Raw genomic sequence first — 15,380 nt, forward strand, 5'->3', positions numbered from 1 at the left:
AATCTTAATATGGACACTACTGACTTTTACAACTTTAATTACATAGATCTGAAAATTCATTTGGAGACTTACAGGCAAATTCTAAATATGGTGCTAATACTGTTTAGCAGAAATATCTAATTACAGAACAGCATTTTTGGTATGATTGTACTTATGAAAAACATCAACTTTTTTTACGATATACATGTTAGAGACTTTAAAAAAGATCACATTTAAAAGTAAAAACATTTAATAGTGGTTATTTTCAGGTTTGAGATTACATGGTAATTAATCTACATTAAATGCATCTGTAGGGTTTTCTTTTTTTACAACAAACATTTGTGTAATGAAACATACTTAAATATATATTAGCATCATAGTTCTTATCTCATACATGTATGTGCAGGATGCTGTCACAAAAAATTACTCTAAAGACATGGTCTGCCTTTAAGGAATTTAATTGAAAAGAAAACAAAGATGAACATATTTTCCAAAGCACATGTAAGTAAGTTTGCTTGCCTGGTTTTTCTGGGTGACGGAGTCTAAAAACTTACCAACTACAGCTATGGCTTCTTATTTTTGTAGAATTTATTTTTCTTAAAAAACATTTATCAGTAATGGTTTAGATTTCTTTTGACTGAGGAAATAAAAACAGCACTACTTTAAAATGGGTTATTAAAAATAAATGTAATAAAACCTGAAAACTAACAAGCACTGTTGAAGCAAAGCACTCATTTTAGTACTGTAAATGCTCAAAGGAATTCTCAAAATTCCTTTCTGGAACTATTCATAGAGCTAGTTCATAAATTTCATGAAAAAATCAGTTTTGTTATTTTAAAAACATTTATCAAATTTGTACAAAACTGCTTAACAGCACTTTAGCCATGGTGATGGTTGCACTTATGGATGGCCTCCCATTTAAACCTCAAAACAACCCACAAAGAGTAGATATCATCTTGCGGGTTTTTTTTTTTTTCCAGATTAGGCAAAGGCTCATTACTTGTTTGAGGCCACAGAGATAGTAAGTAGGAAATCAAGAACTGAGCACTAGTTGCCTCAATATATGTGAATATTTGGAAATAGCACTGGGTCTAAAATCAAGATGTGTAACAGGATTACTGATACTGAAGCCCAGTCTCCCACGGGGATGCTGGAAAAGGAAGAACACTTCATGTGGGAGATAAACCGTGGCACTGCAGATTTTATTGCTATAAGTTTTTAGTTACTACAAATGTCTAATCATTCTTTATGGTACTTCAGTACTTTTTGTTGTGAAGAGAATTCAGGGTTAGAGAAATGAGAGGGAGGAAGCTACAAGGAGAAAAAGAACTTTAAGAAACTCCCAGGGTATCATGGTGTGGCTTCTTTTGCAACCTTAGCTAAGGAGGCTAACCATTGGCTCTCACTTATCTAAACATGAAATATAAGCTTCATTCAACAGATATCTTTTAAATGCCAGGTAATGCCAGGGAATCACAGCTCCCTCCCTGCCTTGGCCCCTGCTAATCTTACCAGCCTCATGCCTTGTAATCCAGCTCTCTGTCTTATATATGTTTTTGCTCTCTGTCTTAATTTTTTTATTGTGGTTCCCTCAGTTTAGTCCTTGTCTTTGATTTTGACCTTTCTTCTGTTTAGAATTTTGTATTTGCCTAAGTATTACTCATCTTATAAGATTCAGGTCATATATACATCCTCAAGAAATATCTCTGAACTTCTAAGGTAGAAGAAGTACCTCTTCTCTTTGCTTTTATAGCATATTATACATACATGAATCTGTTTATATTGTCTTATCTTCCCTACTAGACTGTGAGCATCTGAAAAGCAGGACAGCTCTATATCCCAGGTCCTTAGTAGATATGTGATAAATATTTATGGCCTTCAACTGACTGAACATCCCTAATTTTTAAGTTAAGGGCAAGGTCATAAAGTTGATCAACTCATTGTCTGAAGTCAAAATTTTGTGACAGTATACTTAAAGAAGAACTCAGGATACCTGTTTTACTTAAGTCGGAGCTGTGCTTTGGACAGTATTGTAAATTCCTCATGAAAAAGGCAGAAAGAACTATGAGCACTCTCACCACCAAGAGCTCTCAAATGAAATCAGTTTGAAGCAGTTTTCATTAAGATGGATTGAATGTGGCATCGTGAGAAACACTTTATCAAATGTAGTGTTTTACTTAGCGATTAACTATATACCAGTTGATGAAGCTCCCCAAATCCTTTGTAATCCCACCACTCCAATAAACATTTAATGAGTATATAAGTTCAAAAAGCCTAGCAGAGGATTTAAACCTTCAATCTTGTTTTTATTTACTCTTGAACTCAATTTCTCACTTCAAGTGAAGAATGCTGGTGCTTGAGGCTCATCTGTTGCCCTGGCAAAATTAATGTGCCTCCCACAGTTTAAATTGAACATATGATGTTTAAGATGAAAGAAATTTGGTAAGAATGCCACAGTATCAGTCACACTTGCCTTAAAATATCTGAGTATAACCAAATTGTTTTCTTAAGATTGATTCATTTGGAAATTTAAAAACTATTTTTAAAGGTTTTAACTTTTGAATGTGAAATTTGAAAAGAGATGAAGTTTGATCACTGAAGCCTGCAGTACAGCAGTTAGCACTGAGAACTAAAGTATGGTGGTATACTGTAAACCACACTTACCTGTGTTAGAACCCTGAGCTCTTATTTGGTCTCTGCTACTTACTATTGATATGTTTTGGGGGCAAGTTCTGTATCTTTTCTGAGCTTCCTCATTTCTACAGTGGAAATATTGGTATTATATGTCCCAATCTCATTGGTTTGCTGGGGGGGTTCAAATAAGGTATGTATAGGAATATGTTTTATAAACCAGAGAGCACCATACAAATCTGCAGTACTGTTTCTATACTTACATGGTCCCCTTTAAGTAAAAGCAGTATATATAATTTAGGTGGTGACCATAATAAATGGACCTGCTTAGATTTAATTTTGAATAATTCATCTATCATGTGGATAAATTCTACTTAAGTTTAGAGTAAAGTAATAAACTGTTGATCTTTAACTTGGAAAAGAGAAATGAAGAAAGAAAAAAGCCCTGGAGAAACGGAGAAAGATAAAGACAATTTAAGAGTCCAAAGGGGTCAGTAGATTTTGGTATCAATCTAATATGAAGCAAAACATTTAATTACATGAACCAATGATTTTCACCTGTTAAAACACAAGACACTAATCAAAAGCAAACCAGTTGTTTCATTAGAAATACCCAGAAATTAAAAAGAATTTATGCTCCTCTGGGGATCATCAGTCTGAATAAATCCAAATGCCAATTTACTGTAAAAGATACTTAGTAAAAGCTCTTTTATCTGTTAAACACTGTATATTTAAATAAGTATCTTCATTTAAAATGGAAATGTGTAAGGTATACATTGTATATTTTATAGCAACTTTTAAAATGGAATTTAAGAGATCTTACACCTGTTTTGGGAATTACAGTTTAAGTTACAAAAGGTCCTGCTATTTTACATTATTTTATCTGCTTAGCAATCTTCTTGAAAGCAAAGATGGATATATCCCAAATACATTGTATCAAGGAATTAATTGAAAAATAGATTATTTTAAAGCTATAATTAGGTACTCTTTCAAACATATTTATGCCTGACAATATATGATGTTTAAATACAATAATGGCCACACAAGAGACTCTATAACGATTAAAAATCCTGTTATAATGAAGTATTCAGCATTACTTACAAAAAACATTCTTGAGAAAAACATCTGACCTGAATCAAACAAAGCTTTTAGACCTATTATCCATTTCTCAGGAAACACAGAGATAGAGGAACAAGTTAAATAATATGACAAGGAAATACTCACACAAATCCAGAATTTGGAACAATCTGTAAGTCATCTAGCATGATTTCTTCACTAAGCAAATATCATTAAAAATTTTTTTAAAAAAGAGGGAGGGTGCTTGCTTAAAGAGGATTTAAGAATCTAACAACCAAATGTAATTCATGATCCTTGAGTGGATCATGGTTCCAAAAAAACATTTAAAAAGACATTTTGGGAACAACCGATGAAGTATGAATATACACTGGAGATGATATTAGAGAATTATTGTTAATTTTGTTACATGTGATATGGTATTGTAATTATTTTTGGAAAATGCATGCAGACATTTTTAGGGGGAAAATATGATATCTTTAATTTACTTTGCAAAGGTCTAACAAAAAAATAATGAATATACAAGGATGTCCTAAATGTTTTCCTGTGGTTTTGTTTTAATAATTTCAGAAGTTTAACTACCACAAACTTAAAAAAAATGTCTAACTTTGTATTTCTTTTACATTTACTTATTTTTATAAATTTATTTTCTGTTCTAGTCAATGCTTGCCATTTTCAGAGAGGAACTGAAACAAAAATGTATCATATAAAACTTATCCATCAAAATCACAAATCTAAAGTATAAAAATATAAATAATTAAATTTTAAATGCAGCTCTTTTATAAATGTCTAGCAGTTAAACTTTTCAAGTTATCAAGGCTTAAAACTCCATTAAAACTCTATGATGCTCATTATATAGAAGCAAATATGGCAAAATGTTAGTAATCATTAAATCTACATACAGGTGATTTGGGTGTTCTTTATACTATTGTTACCTTTTCTATATTAAAAACTGTTTTAATAAAAAGTTAAAAATAGTAGAAAATATAATTAAGGACATGATCAGATAATATTAAAAGACAAAAATAAGTTGCTTTACAAGGATTATAACATGACTCAATTTTATATTAAATATGCATAAATGTACTGATTGAAATATATAATAAAAACATGGAAAGAACACATATAAAGTTAACCATTAATCTGTATTAGAATACATTCTTTTTGCTTTTCAGTTTTTTCCATAAATTTGTATTTATGGAAACTATAAAATGTATTACCATAAATATGTATTTCTTCAAAAATAATGTTCATTTTATATGGATTTAAAAAATAAAGGTTAACCACCTTTATAATGGGTTATTTAACCATTCTTAGGGTAAAGAACAGTTTATGTTTCTTAATCTATTTGGTTGAACTGTTAAGAGTTAGCTGTAAGTTTGATCACTATTGTCTTGGAGTTGTTTTAAAATTTGTTTAAAATGAATTTTTCTTTAGATCAGAGTTTAACATAAACTAGAAACTAAAAATTTCAGAGGCATCCTTGCACTCTATTCTCAAAATTCCTTGCCCTCTACTCCATGTACACACTATTCTTTCCTCTTTTTTCCTTCATTCACCAAATGTATAGTCTATTTACTATGTGTAGGGGTTTAAGGCACACAATCACTGCCAAAAAGAAAACCAAATCTCTTGAGAAGATACACACAGACACACACACACACACACATACACACACACATATATATATAGAGAGAGAGTGGATAATTATAAGCAATATGTTAAGCATAACAATAAGATAAGCAGAGGGTATCACTGCAAAGTATTAACAGGGTAGGTTCAGTCAACGTGACTGTAGTGGAAGACTCTGAAAAGAATCAGTCTCAAAGGAAGAGTAGGAGTCAACCAGGTAAAGGGCAGGATGGAAGGCATTCCTGACAGTGGGAAAGCATAAAAAAAGGGTAAGATTGCAGAGAAATACAAATGGTACACTATTACTAGATTGATTAAGTATAAAGCAGGGAGTGGGAAGAGTTGAAGCTGTACAGATGGGCAGAAGCCACATCACTGAGGTCCTGACTGCTATGTCAACATATAAATACAGTGATTGCATAGAATCTTCTTTCTCAAAATGTACTTTTGAATTTGAAGTCATGAACTTCAATCTACTTGATTTCAAGATCACAAATCCTATTTCTATATTTAAAGAAGAATCTTTTTGTTGTCTAAAGTGACTTCTGGGAAAAAAATACTGCAGTTATTAAAGACTATTAGATGGGATAATCATTTTGGGGAAAGACTGAAGGACAAATTCTTTAGCAAGAATCTGTCAATCACATAACTAAAAAAACACATACACGTAGCCTGGTCCTTTCTAAGCATGTCCACCTTTTTTTTCCCTACAAAAAACCCCATTTCAGCATTTGAAAATGCCTTCTGCAAGAACAAGCAGTACCCTATCACACTACTGCCCCTCTGAAATGGGCATCTTGGTGATGATTAGGTTGGGAGATGAACCAGAAACAAAATCAAGTCTTCAATCTGAAAAAAACAGAAAACATTAAGCATTGCCTCAGGCCTGGTGGTAACCTATGAGATGCATTTTTTAATCAGAAAAGGTAAGATTGCACTTACATCTCGGGCTTTCACATAGAAGGCCTCTTGAAAAGCAGCTTCTAATGAGCCAATAAAAAATACAGGATGGCAGTCACCATATCTATAGGAAAAATTCCATCTATTAATTTAAATACATTTCAAATTCACTTCAAGGTTTCACAGGTCTAATCAATGACTTTTAAGTAAATGTTGGTGCTAATGTCTCTTAAGTACAGACCAAACATTAAAATACTTCTTCAAAAACTTGGAAATGACCTTCATTAGATTTTAGAATTCTTCTCAGCCTATGCTGACATGTTAGGACACTGGATTTTAAGTACATATAGCAATTGGATTTAATAAGTGCTTCAAAAACAAGCCATTTATAAGTAGCAATTCCTGGTTTCCCACTTTCATAATATTTTACTATTTACAGCAGCCTTAACTTTCCATTTTAGTTCAATTATTCCAGAGGTCCAACAGAAAGGGGAAAAAATGGTATTGGTATTGTGCAAAGTTTCCAAAGTATATTAACATCAGAAAACAGAACTTAGGAAAAGTATCATTTACATGAAAATTTAGGGTTAAATATTTAAATCCCCTTTACTTAAACACCTTAGGAGAATCTCAAGCTATATAAAGCATTTTATAAGAAATGCTAAATGATTCTAAAATAAAAATTAAAAGAAAAAATTCACTTACATTTTAAATTAACTTTCTACTTAACATTATTTTGAAGGATATTTTGCTTGTCCTAGGATACACTAAAAATTAGTATCTTTAGTATCCTATATAACCTAATCCTTTTGGGAATATAGTCAAGATATTAATTAATGATCCATTTATTGCAGTTCTATAAAGATACAGAGATAAGATGAGTATACCTCTGAAGTGGCATAAATGGTTTACTAGTTATCTGACAATGAATACTCTGTGTGTTTCACTATCAGGACTATATAAATTGATAAATATATCCCTTAAATGCTTTAAGGAAAAATTAAAAACAATCTATAATTAAAATTGCTCCAGAAAAATCACAGTAGCATTAGAAGAACATCAGTTTTATATAGTTAATGTCCTAACCCTACCTTGAAGAAAACTCTGCTGTAAATTGTAATAAGGCATCTCCTTCATTTTCTGCGTTTTCTGGCACTAAAAAACAAACAAAAGAAAAACAAAAACAAAAAAACCAAAACAAATAGACACAAAAAACAAACCACATAACATCTAATCCCACATATAAGAAATATATTTAATCAATACAGAGGAAATGAAATTAAATTTTAGCTTCTGTGATATATCTGAGGAGACATTTTTAACATACATTAGAAGATTTCACTGAACTTTTCATCAAAAAGTTCCAAGCTCATAGATTTCGGAAAATCAACTGACACAACCCTGCTAAGCATTTAAAATATGTGCCAGTCATTAATTACTATTTCAATGTTTTCTTGAACTCACATCTTGTGATTAAATTATATAAAAAGGATCTCAAGTTATTTCAAAGACTTAATTACTCAGGAAAATAATCAATTTTATATAAATATCATATATATTTCTGTCCATAGGAGTTCCCTAAATGCACAGAATAAATGAGCCATTAAAGGACTTATTTCAATGGTCACTTTGCTGTTGCACTACTTGTGATCTACAGATGCATCTTGTAGGGTGGAAGTGAACGAGACAGCAAATTTAGTTCATTTTTTCCTTCCAAAGGTGGGTATCAGTGAATGGAAAGTAATATTACCACTCTTAAAACTGGTATTTCCAATAAGCTGTGGGGAAACAAGTACAGTCACAGACAGTACAGCTATTTGTTTATCAATTTTCAGGTTTAAAGTAAAGAGAGACTCATAACTACTTACACATGTGAAACAAAAAGTTTTATTCCCTTGCATTTTTCATGAATGTTACTAAAGCACTGGGAATCATTTGGTTTGATAAAAAACAAAAGTCAAGAGGCTTCAGTTCTAATGACAAATGCCTACTTGCTATATTTTCTCTCTCCAACTCTGGAGTCAGTAAGATTTTTAAGTTCACTGTTCATAAGTTTCTGCACTAGGAGGAAGAATTGTAATGCTGGACGCAAAGAGCTATTAATACTCACTCATGGGAGATTTTCTCAGAGCAGATGATGCCATGCCGAATACTTCCCCATCATCCACTCCAAATTCGGAAGCATCTTCAAAGTCATCTCCATCACTATCACTAACCATATGAACATCGGTGCTTTGCTATTTAAGGAAAGTCCCAGTTAGTATCATATTGACTTTAGGAAATCAAATTCCAAAATATAAGTTGTGTAATCACAATAGGACATTATCATTATAAAAGCTTTATTAAATAAGAAGCCATTTGCTAGAGTAAAGCTTAATATTTTTCATTTTAAGGCTTACCAGTATTTCTAAACCTGACTAAAGGCTGGAGACTGAGAGAAAATGAAGGATGCTTACAAACTCAATGAAGACAGGGATTTTTGTCTGTTTTATCCCCAGCCTAGAGTATACAATTAAGTGCTCAATAAATAAGAAGAGGGTACAATCAGAGAGGTCAGACACAAAGTAAACTATATGAGTTTTTCAAAAAGCTTACACTAATTTATATTTATTACACAGAAGCAATGGTAGCATTTTCGAACTTGCCCCTTACTTACTGCAGTAGTTCTCAAATTTCTCATTAGTGAAATATGGTACACTGTCCCCACAGTGTTAATGGAAGATAACATGAAATACACTATACATGAATGTTCTTTGTAAACCAAAAGCTATTAAATATGAGATGTAATAGTGATGCTGAAATTCAGTAAACACTTATTGAGAATTTACTACATGCTGGGTACTGATAAACAGGCTGTTTATTTTGTTTTAGCAACATCAGTTGACATTTAAAGTATTACTATTAAAAACATCAGCTTCAAACTATGAACTAGGCTGCTGATCTTTAGGTTAGACTGGGATTTCAAGAACCCTGAGATTTAAAACGTTTAAACTGAGTTGTGAATACTGACGAATATTCATGCCTTGGATGAGAAGGTAATGGCTAAATGCCTATCTGTAGTATGCTCAATAAAGTCTACAAAGACTAGTTAGTAAATGAAATTTTTCTTTTAAAACATAGCATTATGTACTTAACTTATGAAAATGGGGGAACCATTTGATTCTTGTCTATGCAGACGAGCCTAACTCAGAGATAAATATTAACCAGAAAAAGTATTAAGAGAAACTAAGAATCAAAGACTCATGAAACTTAGCTGGAGGGGGGCAATGTTAGAAGTCAGCCAGTCATAGAATCATAGATTTTCAGGCTGGAAGGGATTTTAAAGCTCTTTCATCAATGTTTTTCAAAATTCTTTTCACAGCGTTACCTCCTTCTCCCAAACCCAAGCAAAATACTATGTAAAATTATAGTGCACACAATAAATAAAAGTGAGGACACTCTGGATGATGCAGGGAGAGGGTAATGGGGAGCCTCATGCTCCTGGGCTTGGGCTTTTCTTCCTCATATACCTTTGACAGTGGGGTACCTCTGAAAGATCTCAGGACACTATGGGATAATTTTTAAAACTACTGATCTAGTTAGTCTAAAAGCTCCAAATGAGGAAGCCAAGATTTTTACTCCATTTGACTCAACAGGCTTAGCATTTCCTCCTGGGGCATAACCAAGCATTAATGCCCAGAATTTTAACATTTTTCCCTCTTATCTTAAAGACAGTCTTCCCAGTGGTTTGAGTACAGAAGGTAATAAACAGATACTTATTGGATGAATAAAAATGAATGGTCCTTGTCCTAAGCAATCTAGCTGCTATGCTGACTGTACCACTATTTTTAACAGAAGTCTTGGTTCTACTTGTGATCCTAATCTGCCTAGTGTTTTGCTTTGCAGAGCGAAGGTCTCCTGATTTCAGCAATTCAACAGCTTTAAAATTCAAAAGCCCCTTCTTATTTCAAAGCAATGAAGGAGCCTCCTCTACAAAACATTTACTAGGACCACAACTGTGCTTGAATTCCCTGTGTTTTGGGCAGGCAAGTATCTGGAGTATGAAGTTCCCTTGAACTTTAGGCTCAGTCTTAAATTGGTAAAGGCTCAGGATCTACAAGGTACACAGTATGTTTGTTCCTTTAGGGTGCTTAGACAGATTCATAGGCAAGTGGGAAGAAACAAGTGTTTACTCGGTATGACAAACCTTCTCACATCCTGTATCAGCTAAGCTATCATCTCAACCTTAACTTATTCTTGCCTAGTACTCACCCCTCCATTTAAGAGGCATCAGGTTAAGAAGGAGGGTAGGCACTCAGAGATGAAAAAGAAAAAGACTGTTCAAGATATCTTTTTTTTCTCACCCCTTTTGCTTTATTCACCACATCCATCCTTTTTCTCTTAATCTAGTTTTCAAGCAAATAAGAGCCCCTGTCCATAACAATAGGACTTTATCTCATACTAGGATAATGATTTTAATTTTGTGCCTAAGTAACCCATTATTTCTTTTGTCTTTATTGAAGTACAAAATTCCCAAATCTCTTATGATCATGGAAAACAAAACCTACATCTTCAAAGGGAGGTATCTAAAAAAGCCGATTTTGTTGAAAAAAGTATATTTCAAATATGAATTATTGAAGTATCTGCAAGAATGAGCTACTTAATTATGTATAAAGAACTCCCAATCTCTTCACATTTTCTTATCAGCCATCTAACAGGTTAGGAAAAGCTTTTTCTAAAAAATGAGATAAACAATCTTTTTTTTCATTAATGTTTGCTGATGAGAATAGACAGATTAGTCATGCCTGCCCTATAATTCTTTGAATTCAGAGAAGCTGTTTATTCAGATTTTTAAAAACAGCTAAAAATTCTGTGATTCTATTTTGGCTGTTTATTGCATTCATTTATTCCCTTTATCACTTAACAAACATTTACAAATACCTACTAAGTGCCACACTGCCTGGACCAGTGTGAAAGATATAGTCCATGCTCCTTCAAAGAACATGATACAATATATACAGATATTTATAAAATCAAGTGATAATGTTATGACAGGTAACTTCAGAGAAGAGCACTTACTGGGACTGGGAGAGATCGGGGCAAACTTCCTGGAGGAGACAATAACCAAACTGAGACAAAAATTTAGATCTTACACTTGGCACTAAGGCAAGCTTGTAACTGAAACAGACTTCCCTTTCACCAACTACTTATTATGTTGAAGCACCAGGGTAAAAGCTAGGGATACAGAGATAAAACATAGTTCCAGCCTTCAAGAAATTCCCTTAAAGGAGGATATATTTAGTTACAAATATGTCTTTTTCAGCAGTTATAAGAGATGCAATAAAAGTAAAAGCAAAAGCTATTGGTGAATAAAGGAGACAGTGAGTAGTTACTTTAGGACTAGGGAATAAGACTTGTGTAGGCTTCACACGTGTTAGTATTTAACCTATACCTTTAAGAAAGATAACAATGTTGTAGAATGCATATAACAGAAGATTGGGGGAATGGAGAGTTGTACTCTAGGCAGAGAAAAAACTCAAATGAGAAACTGGGTATTTTAAAAATCAATAAAGAATTCAGAAAAACAAATTAAATCATCAGCTATATGTATGGGAGAGGAATATGGACTGGCAGTAAAGTCAAAAGGTTTTGATGGAATGAGATTGTAGCAGTCCTTAAAATCACATACTAAGGTATTTGAACTTTATTCTGATGGCAATAGGAAAATCACTAAAGGTTTTTATGCAGAGGACTGTTCAAGGGAACAACTCTGATAGGTGTGTGCATGTGTATTTGGGATGGTGTGGAGGCAGATTAGACACGAAGATATGAGAAGGGAGACTTATTTCAAAATTCTAAGTGAGAAGACTTGAGAGTCTATCCTTGAGCAGTAACAGTAGGAATTGAATGAAGGAGACAGACTTAAAATACACTTCAGCAGAACTGACAGGAATGATTCACCAGTTAGATTTAAGGACGAAAAAAATGGAAGGGGCAAATATGATGCCAAGACTTCTAGTTTGGTTGACTGAATGGGTAGAGAAGGTCAGGTTTGGTGAGGGAGGATACTGAGGCTAGTTCTCATAATAAATTTGAGGCAGCTGTAGTAAATCCCAGTATTCATTTGTTAGGCAGCTGGAAAAAAATCTTAGGCACTCAGGACACAGGTCCAGAAAAGATTTAGGTATGGAAGTAATCACCATGTAAGTAACAGTTGAGGTAATATATAGGAATGAATAAGATCATTCAGTTAAAAAGAAGAGTGATAAGGATGAAAGTTTACAGACTATATTATATATACACATAATCATTATATATTATATAAATATTTCAAATTGTAACAAAGGAAGAAAAATAATAAAAGAGATGAAGAGATAGCTTTCAAAATTTAGAAGGTCAGTTGAGAGAAAGAATCATAGACACAAGGTCTGAGAAAATCTTAATGGAGACTAGAACTGTAAACAGGCTCAGTGGGATGATGTGAGGAAAATGGAAGTTCTTATCGCCAGAACCCTCACCTAAACTACTTGATGATGTAATTGGCCTACTGGTAGGCTAATGCTTCCACACTTGTTGGCAATAAGCTATTATTGACTGAGTCACTATATAAAGAGCTGGAGGTAGATTAAGGACCTGCAGACTGCTGGATGCAGAAATGATTCTAGTGCTCAACCTACCACCATGAAAATAAAGCTTTTACCCCAAGAATGTTTTCTTGTCATTTCTCAATCTCACTGAATCCATAGTCAACTTGCCCAGGGCTGAAACCCTCAGGCAAGACAGTATGTAATAGCAATATAACTAAAAAAACAATGTACATATCTTAAATTAAAAATACATTATTGCTAAAAACTGCTAACCTTCATCCGAACTTTCAGTGAGTCATAATCTTTTTGCTGGTGGAGGTCTTGCCTATATGTTGATGACTGCTGACTAATCAGGGTGGTGGTCGCTGAAGGCTGGGTGGGGGCGGCTGTGGCAATTTTTAAAAACAATAATGAAGTCTGACACACTGATGGACTCTTCCTTTCACAACTTCTCTGTAGCTTGTGATACCGTTTGAAAGCGCTTTACCTACAGAAGAACTTCTTCCAAAATTGGAGTCAATTCTCCCAAACTCTGCCACTGCTTTATGTAACTATATAAATCTTGTGTTGTCACTTCAGCAATCTTCACAGCATTTTCACCAGGAGTAGATTTCATCTCAAGAAACCACTTTCTTTGCTCGTCCATAAGAAGCAATTCCCTGTCCATTCAAGTTTGTTCATGAGACTGCAGAAATTCTGTCACAACCTCAGGCTCCACTTCTAACTCTAGTTCTCTTGCTATTTCTACCACATCTGACTTCCTTCCTCCACTGGAGCCTTGAATCCCTCAAAGTCATCTGTGAGGGGTGGAATCAATCTATTCCAAACTCCTGTTAATGTTAATATTTTGACCTCTTCTCAAGAATTATGAATGTTTTTCATGGCATCTGGAATGGTGAATCCTTTTAAGAAGGTTTTCAATTTACATTGCCCAGATCCATCAGAGGAATCACTACCTATGGCAGTTATGGCCTTACAAAATGTATTTCTTAAATAACAAGACTTGAAAGTCTAAATTACTCCTTGATCTATGACCTACAGAATGGATGTTGTATTAGCAGGCATAAAAACAACACTAATCTCATTGCACATCTCCATTAGAGCTCTTAGGTGACTAGGTGCATTGTCAGTGAGCAGTAATATTTTGAAAGGAATCTTTTTTCTGAGCAGTAGGTCTCGACAGTGTGTCTAAAATAGTCAGTAAACCATGTTGTAAACAGGCATGCTGTTATCCAGGATTTGTTGTTACATTTATAGAGCACAGGCCAAGTAGATTTAGCATAATTCTGAAAGGCCCTAGGATTTTCAGAATGGTAAATGTGCAGTGGCTTCCACTTAAAGTCAAGAGCTGCATTAGCCCCTAACACGAGAGTCATTCTGTCCTTAAGCCAAGCATTGACTTCTCCTCTCTAGCTATATAAGTCTCAGATGGTATATTCTTCCAATAGAAGGCTGTGCTGCCTACCTTGAAAATCTGTTGTTTAGTGTAGCCACCTTCCTTAATTATCATAGTTAAATCTTCTGGATAACTTACTGCAGCCTCTTCATCAGCAAATGATGCTTCACATTCCACTCTGATGTTGTGGAGCTGGCTTCCTTCCCTAAGCCTCAGGAACCAACTTCTGCTACTTTCAAACTTTTATTCCACAGTTTTCTCACTTTTCTCAGCCTTCACTGAGTTGAAGAGAATTAGGGCCTTGCTTTGGATTAGCCTTTGGAGTAAGGGAATGTTGTAGCTGGTTTGATTTTCTGTCCAGACAACTAAAGCTTTCTCCATATCAGCAATAGGCTGTTTTACTTTGTTTCTGGGTTTTTTTCACCTTTTTAAATTGAAGTATAGATGATACATGATATTATATTGGTTTCAAGTATACAACACAGTGGTTCAACAGTTACACACATTATTAAATCCTCACCCCAACTACTGTAGTTACTATCTGTCAACATAGATATGATACAATCATTGGCTATATTCTCCATGCTGCATTTCCATCCCTGTAACTAACTTACATTATGACTGAAAACTTTGTTTTTTGCTATTATTAATGTACAATTACATGAGCAATATTATGGTTATTAGACTCCCCCTATTATCAAGTTCCCACCACATACACCATTACAGTCATTGTCCACCAGTCATCACTGTAGCAAGATGCTATAGAACCACTACTTGATTTCTCAGTGTTATACTACCTTCCCCATATCCTGCCCCCAGCTACATTATGTATGCTAATTGTAATACCCCTTTTTCTCCCTTATCCCTCTCTTTCCACCCAACTTCCCCACTTCCTTTCCCTTTGGTAACTGTAAGTCCATTCTTGGGTTCTGTGAGTCTGCTGCTGTTTTGTTCCTTCAGTTTTTGCTGTGTTTTTATACTCCACAGATGAGTGAAATCATTTGGTACTTGCCTTTCTCCACCTGGCTTATTTCACTGAGCATAATACCCTCTAGCTCCATCCATGTTGTTGCAAATAGTAGGATTTGTTTTCTTCTTATGGCTGAATAATATTCCACTGTGCATATGTACCACCTCTTCTTTATCCATTCATCTACTGATGGCCACTTAGGTTGCTTCCATTTCTTGGCTATTGTAAATAG

The 15,380-nt window shown here is 34.0% G+C and overlaps 1 protein-coding gene across 2 annotated transcripts in view; it reads right to left on the bottom strand.

Moving 5' to 3' along the window:
- Positions 1 to 15,380, bottom strand: part of FAF1 (Fas associated factor 1) — a 559,668-nt gene that overhangs the window by 137,930 nt on the left and 406,358 nt on the right. For both annotated transcript variants that reach the window (XM_057500197.1, XM_036892803.2), the window contains exons 10-12: positions 8,327 to 8,453; positions 7,308 to 7,371; positions 6,259 to 6,340 (exon numbers count right to left, since the gene is read on the bottom strand). In XM_057500197.1, coding sequence (XP_057356180.1) covers positions 6,259 to 6,340; positions 7,308 to 7,371; positions 8,327 to 8,453 — 273 coding nt within the window. The remainder of the gene's footprint in view (positions 1 to 6,258; positions 6,341 to 7,307; positions 7,372 to 8,326; positions 8,454 to 15,380) is intronic.

The sequence above is a fragment of the Manis pentadactyla genome, chromosome 4 (genome assembly GCF_030020395.1).
Source record: "Manis pentadactyla isolate mManPen7 chromosome 4, mManPen7.hap1, whole genome shotgun sequence".
Lineage (NCBI taxonomy): Eukaryota > Metazoa > Chordata > Mammalia > Pholidota > Manidae > Manis > Manis pentadactyla.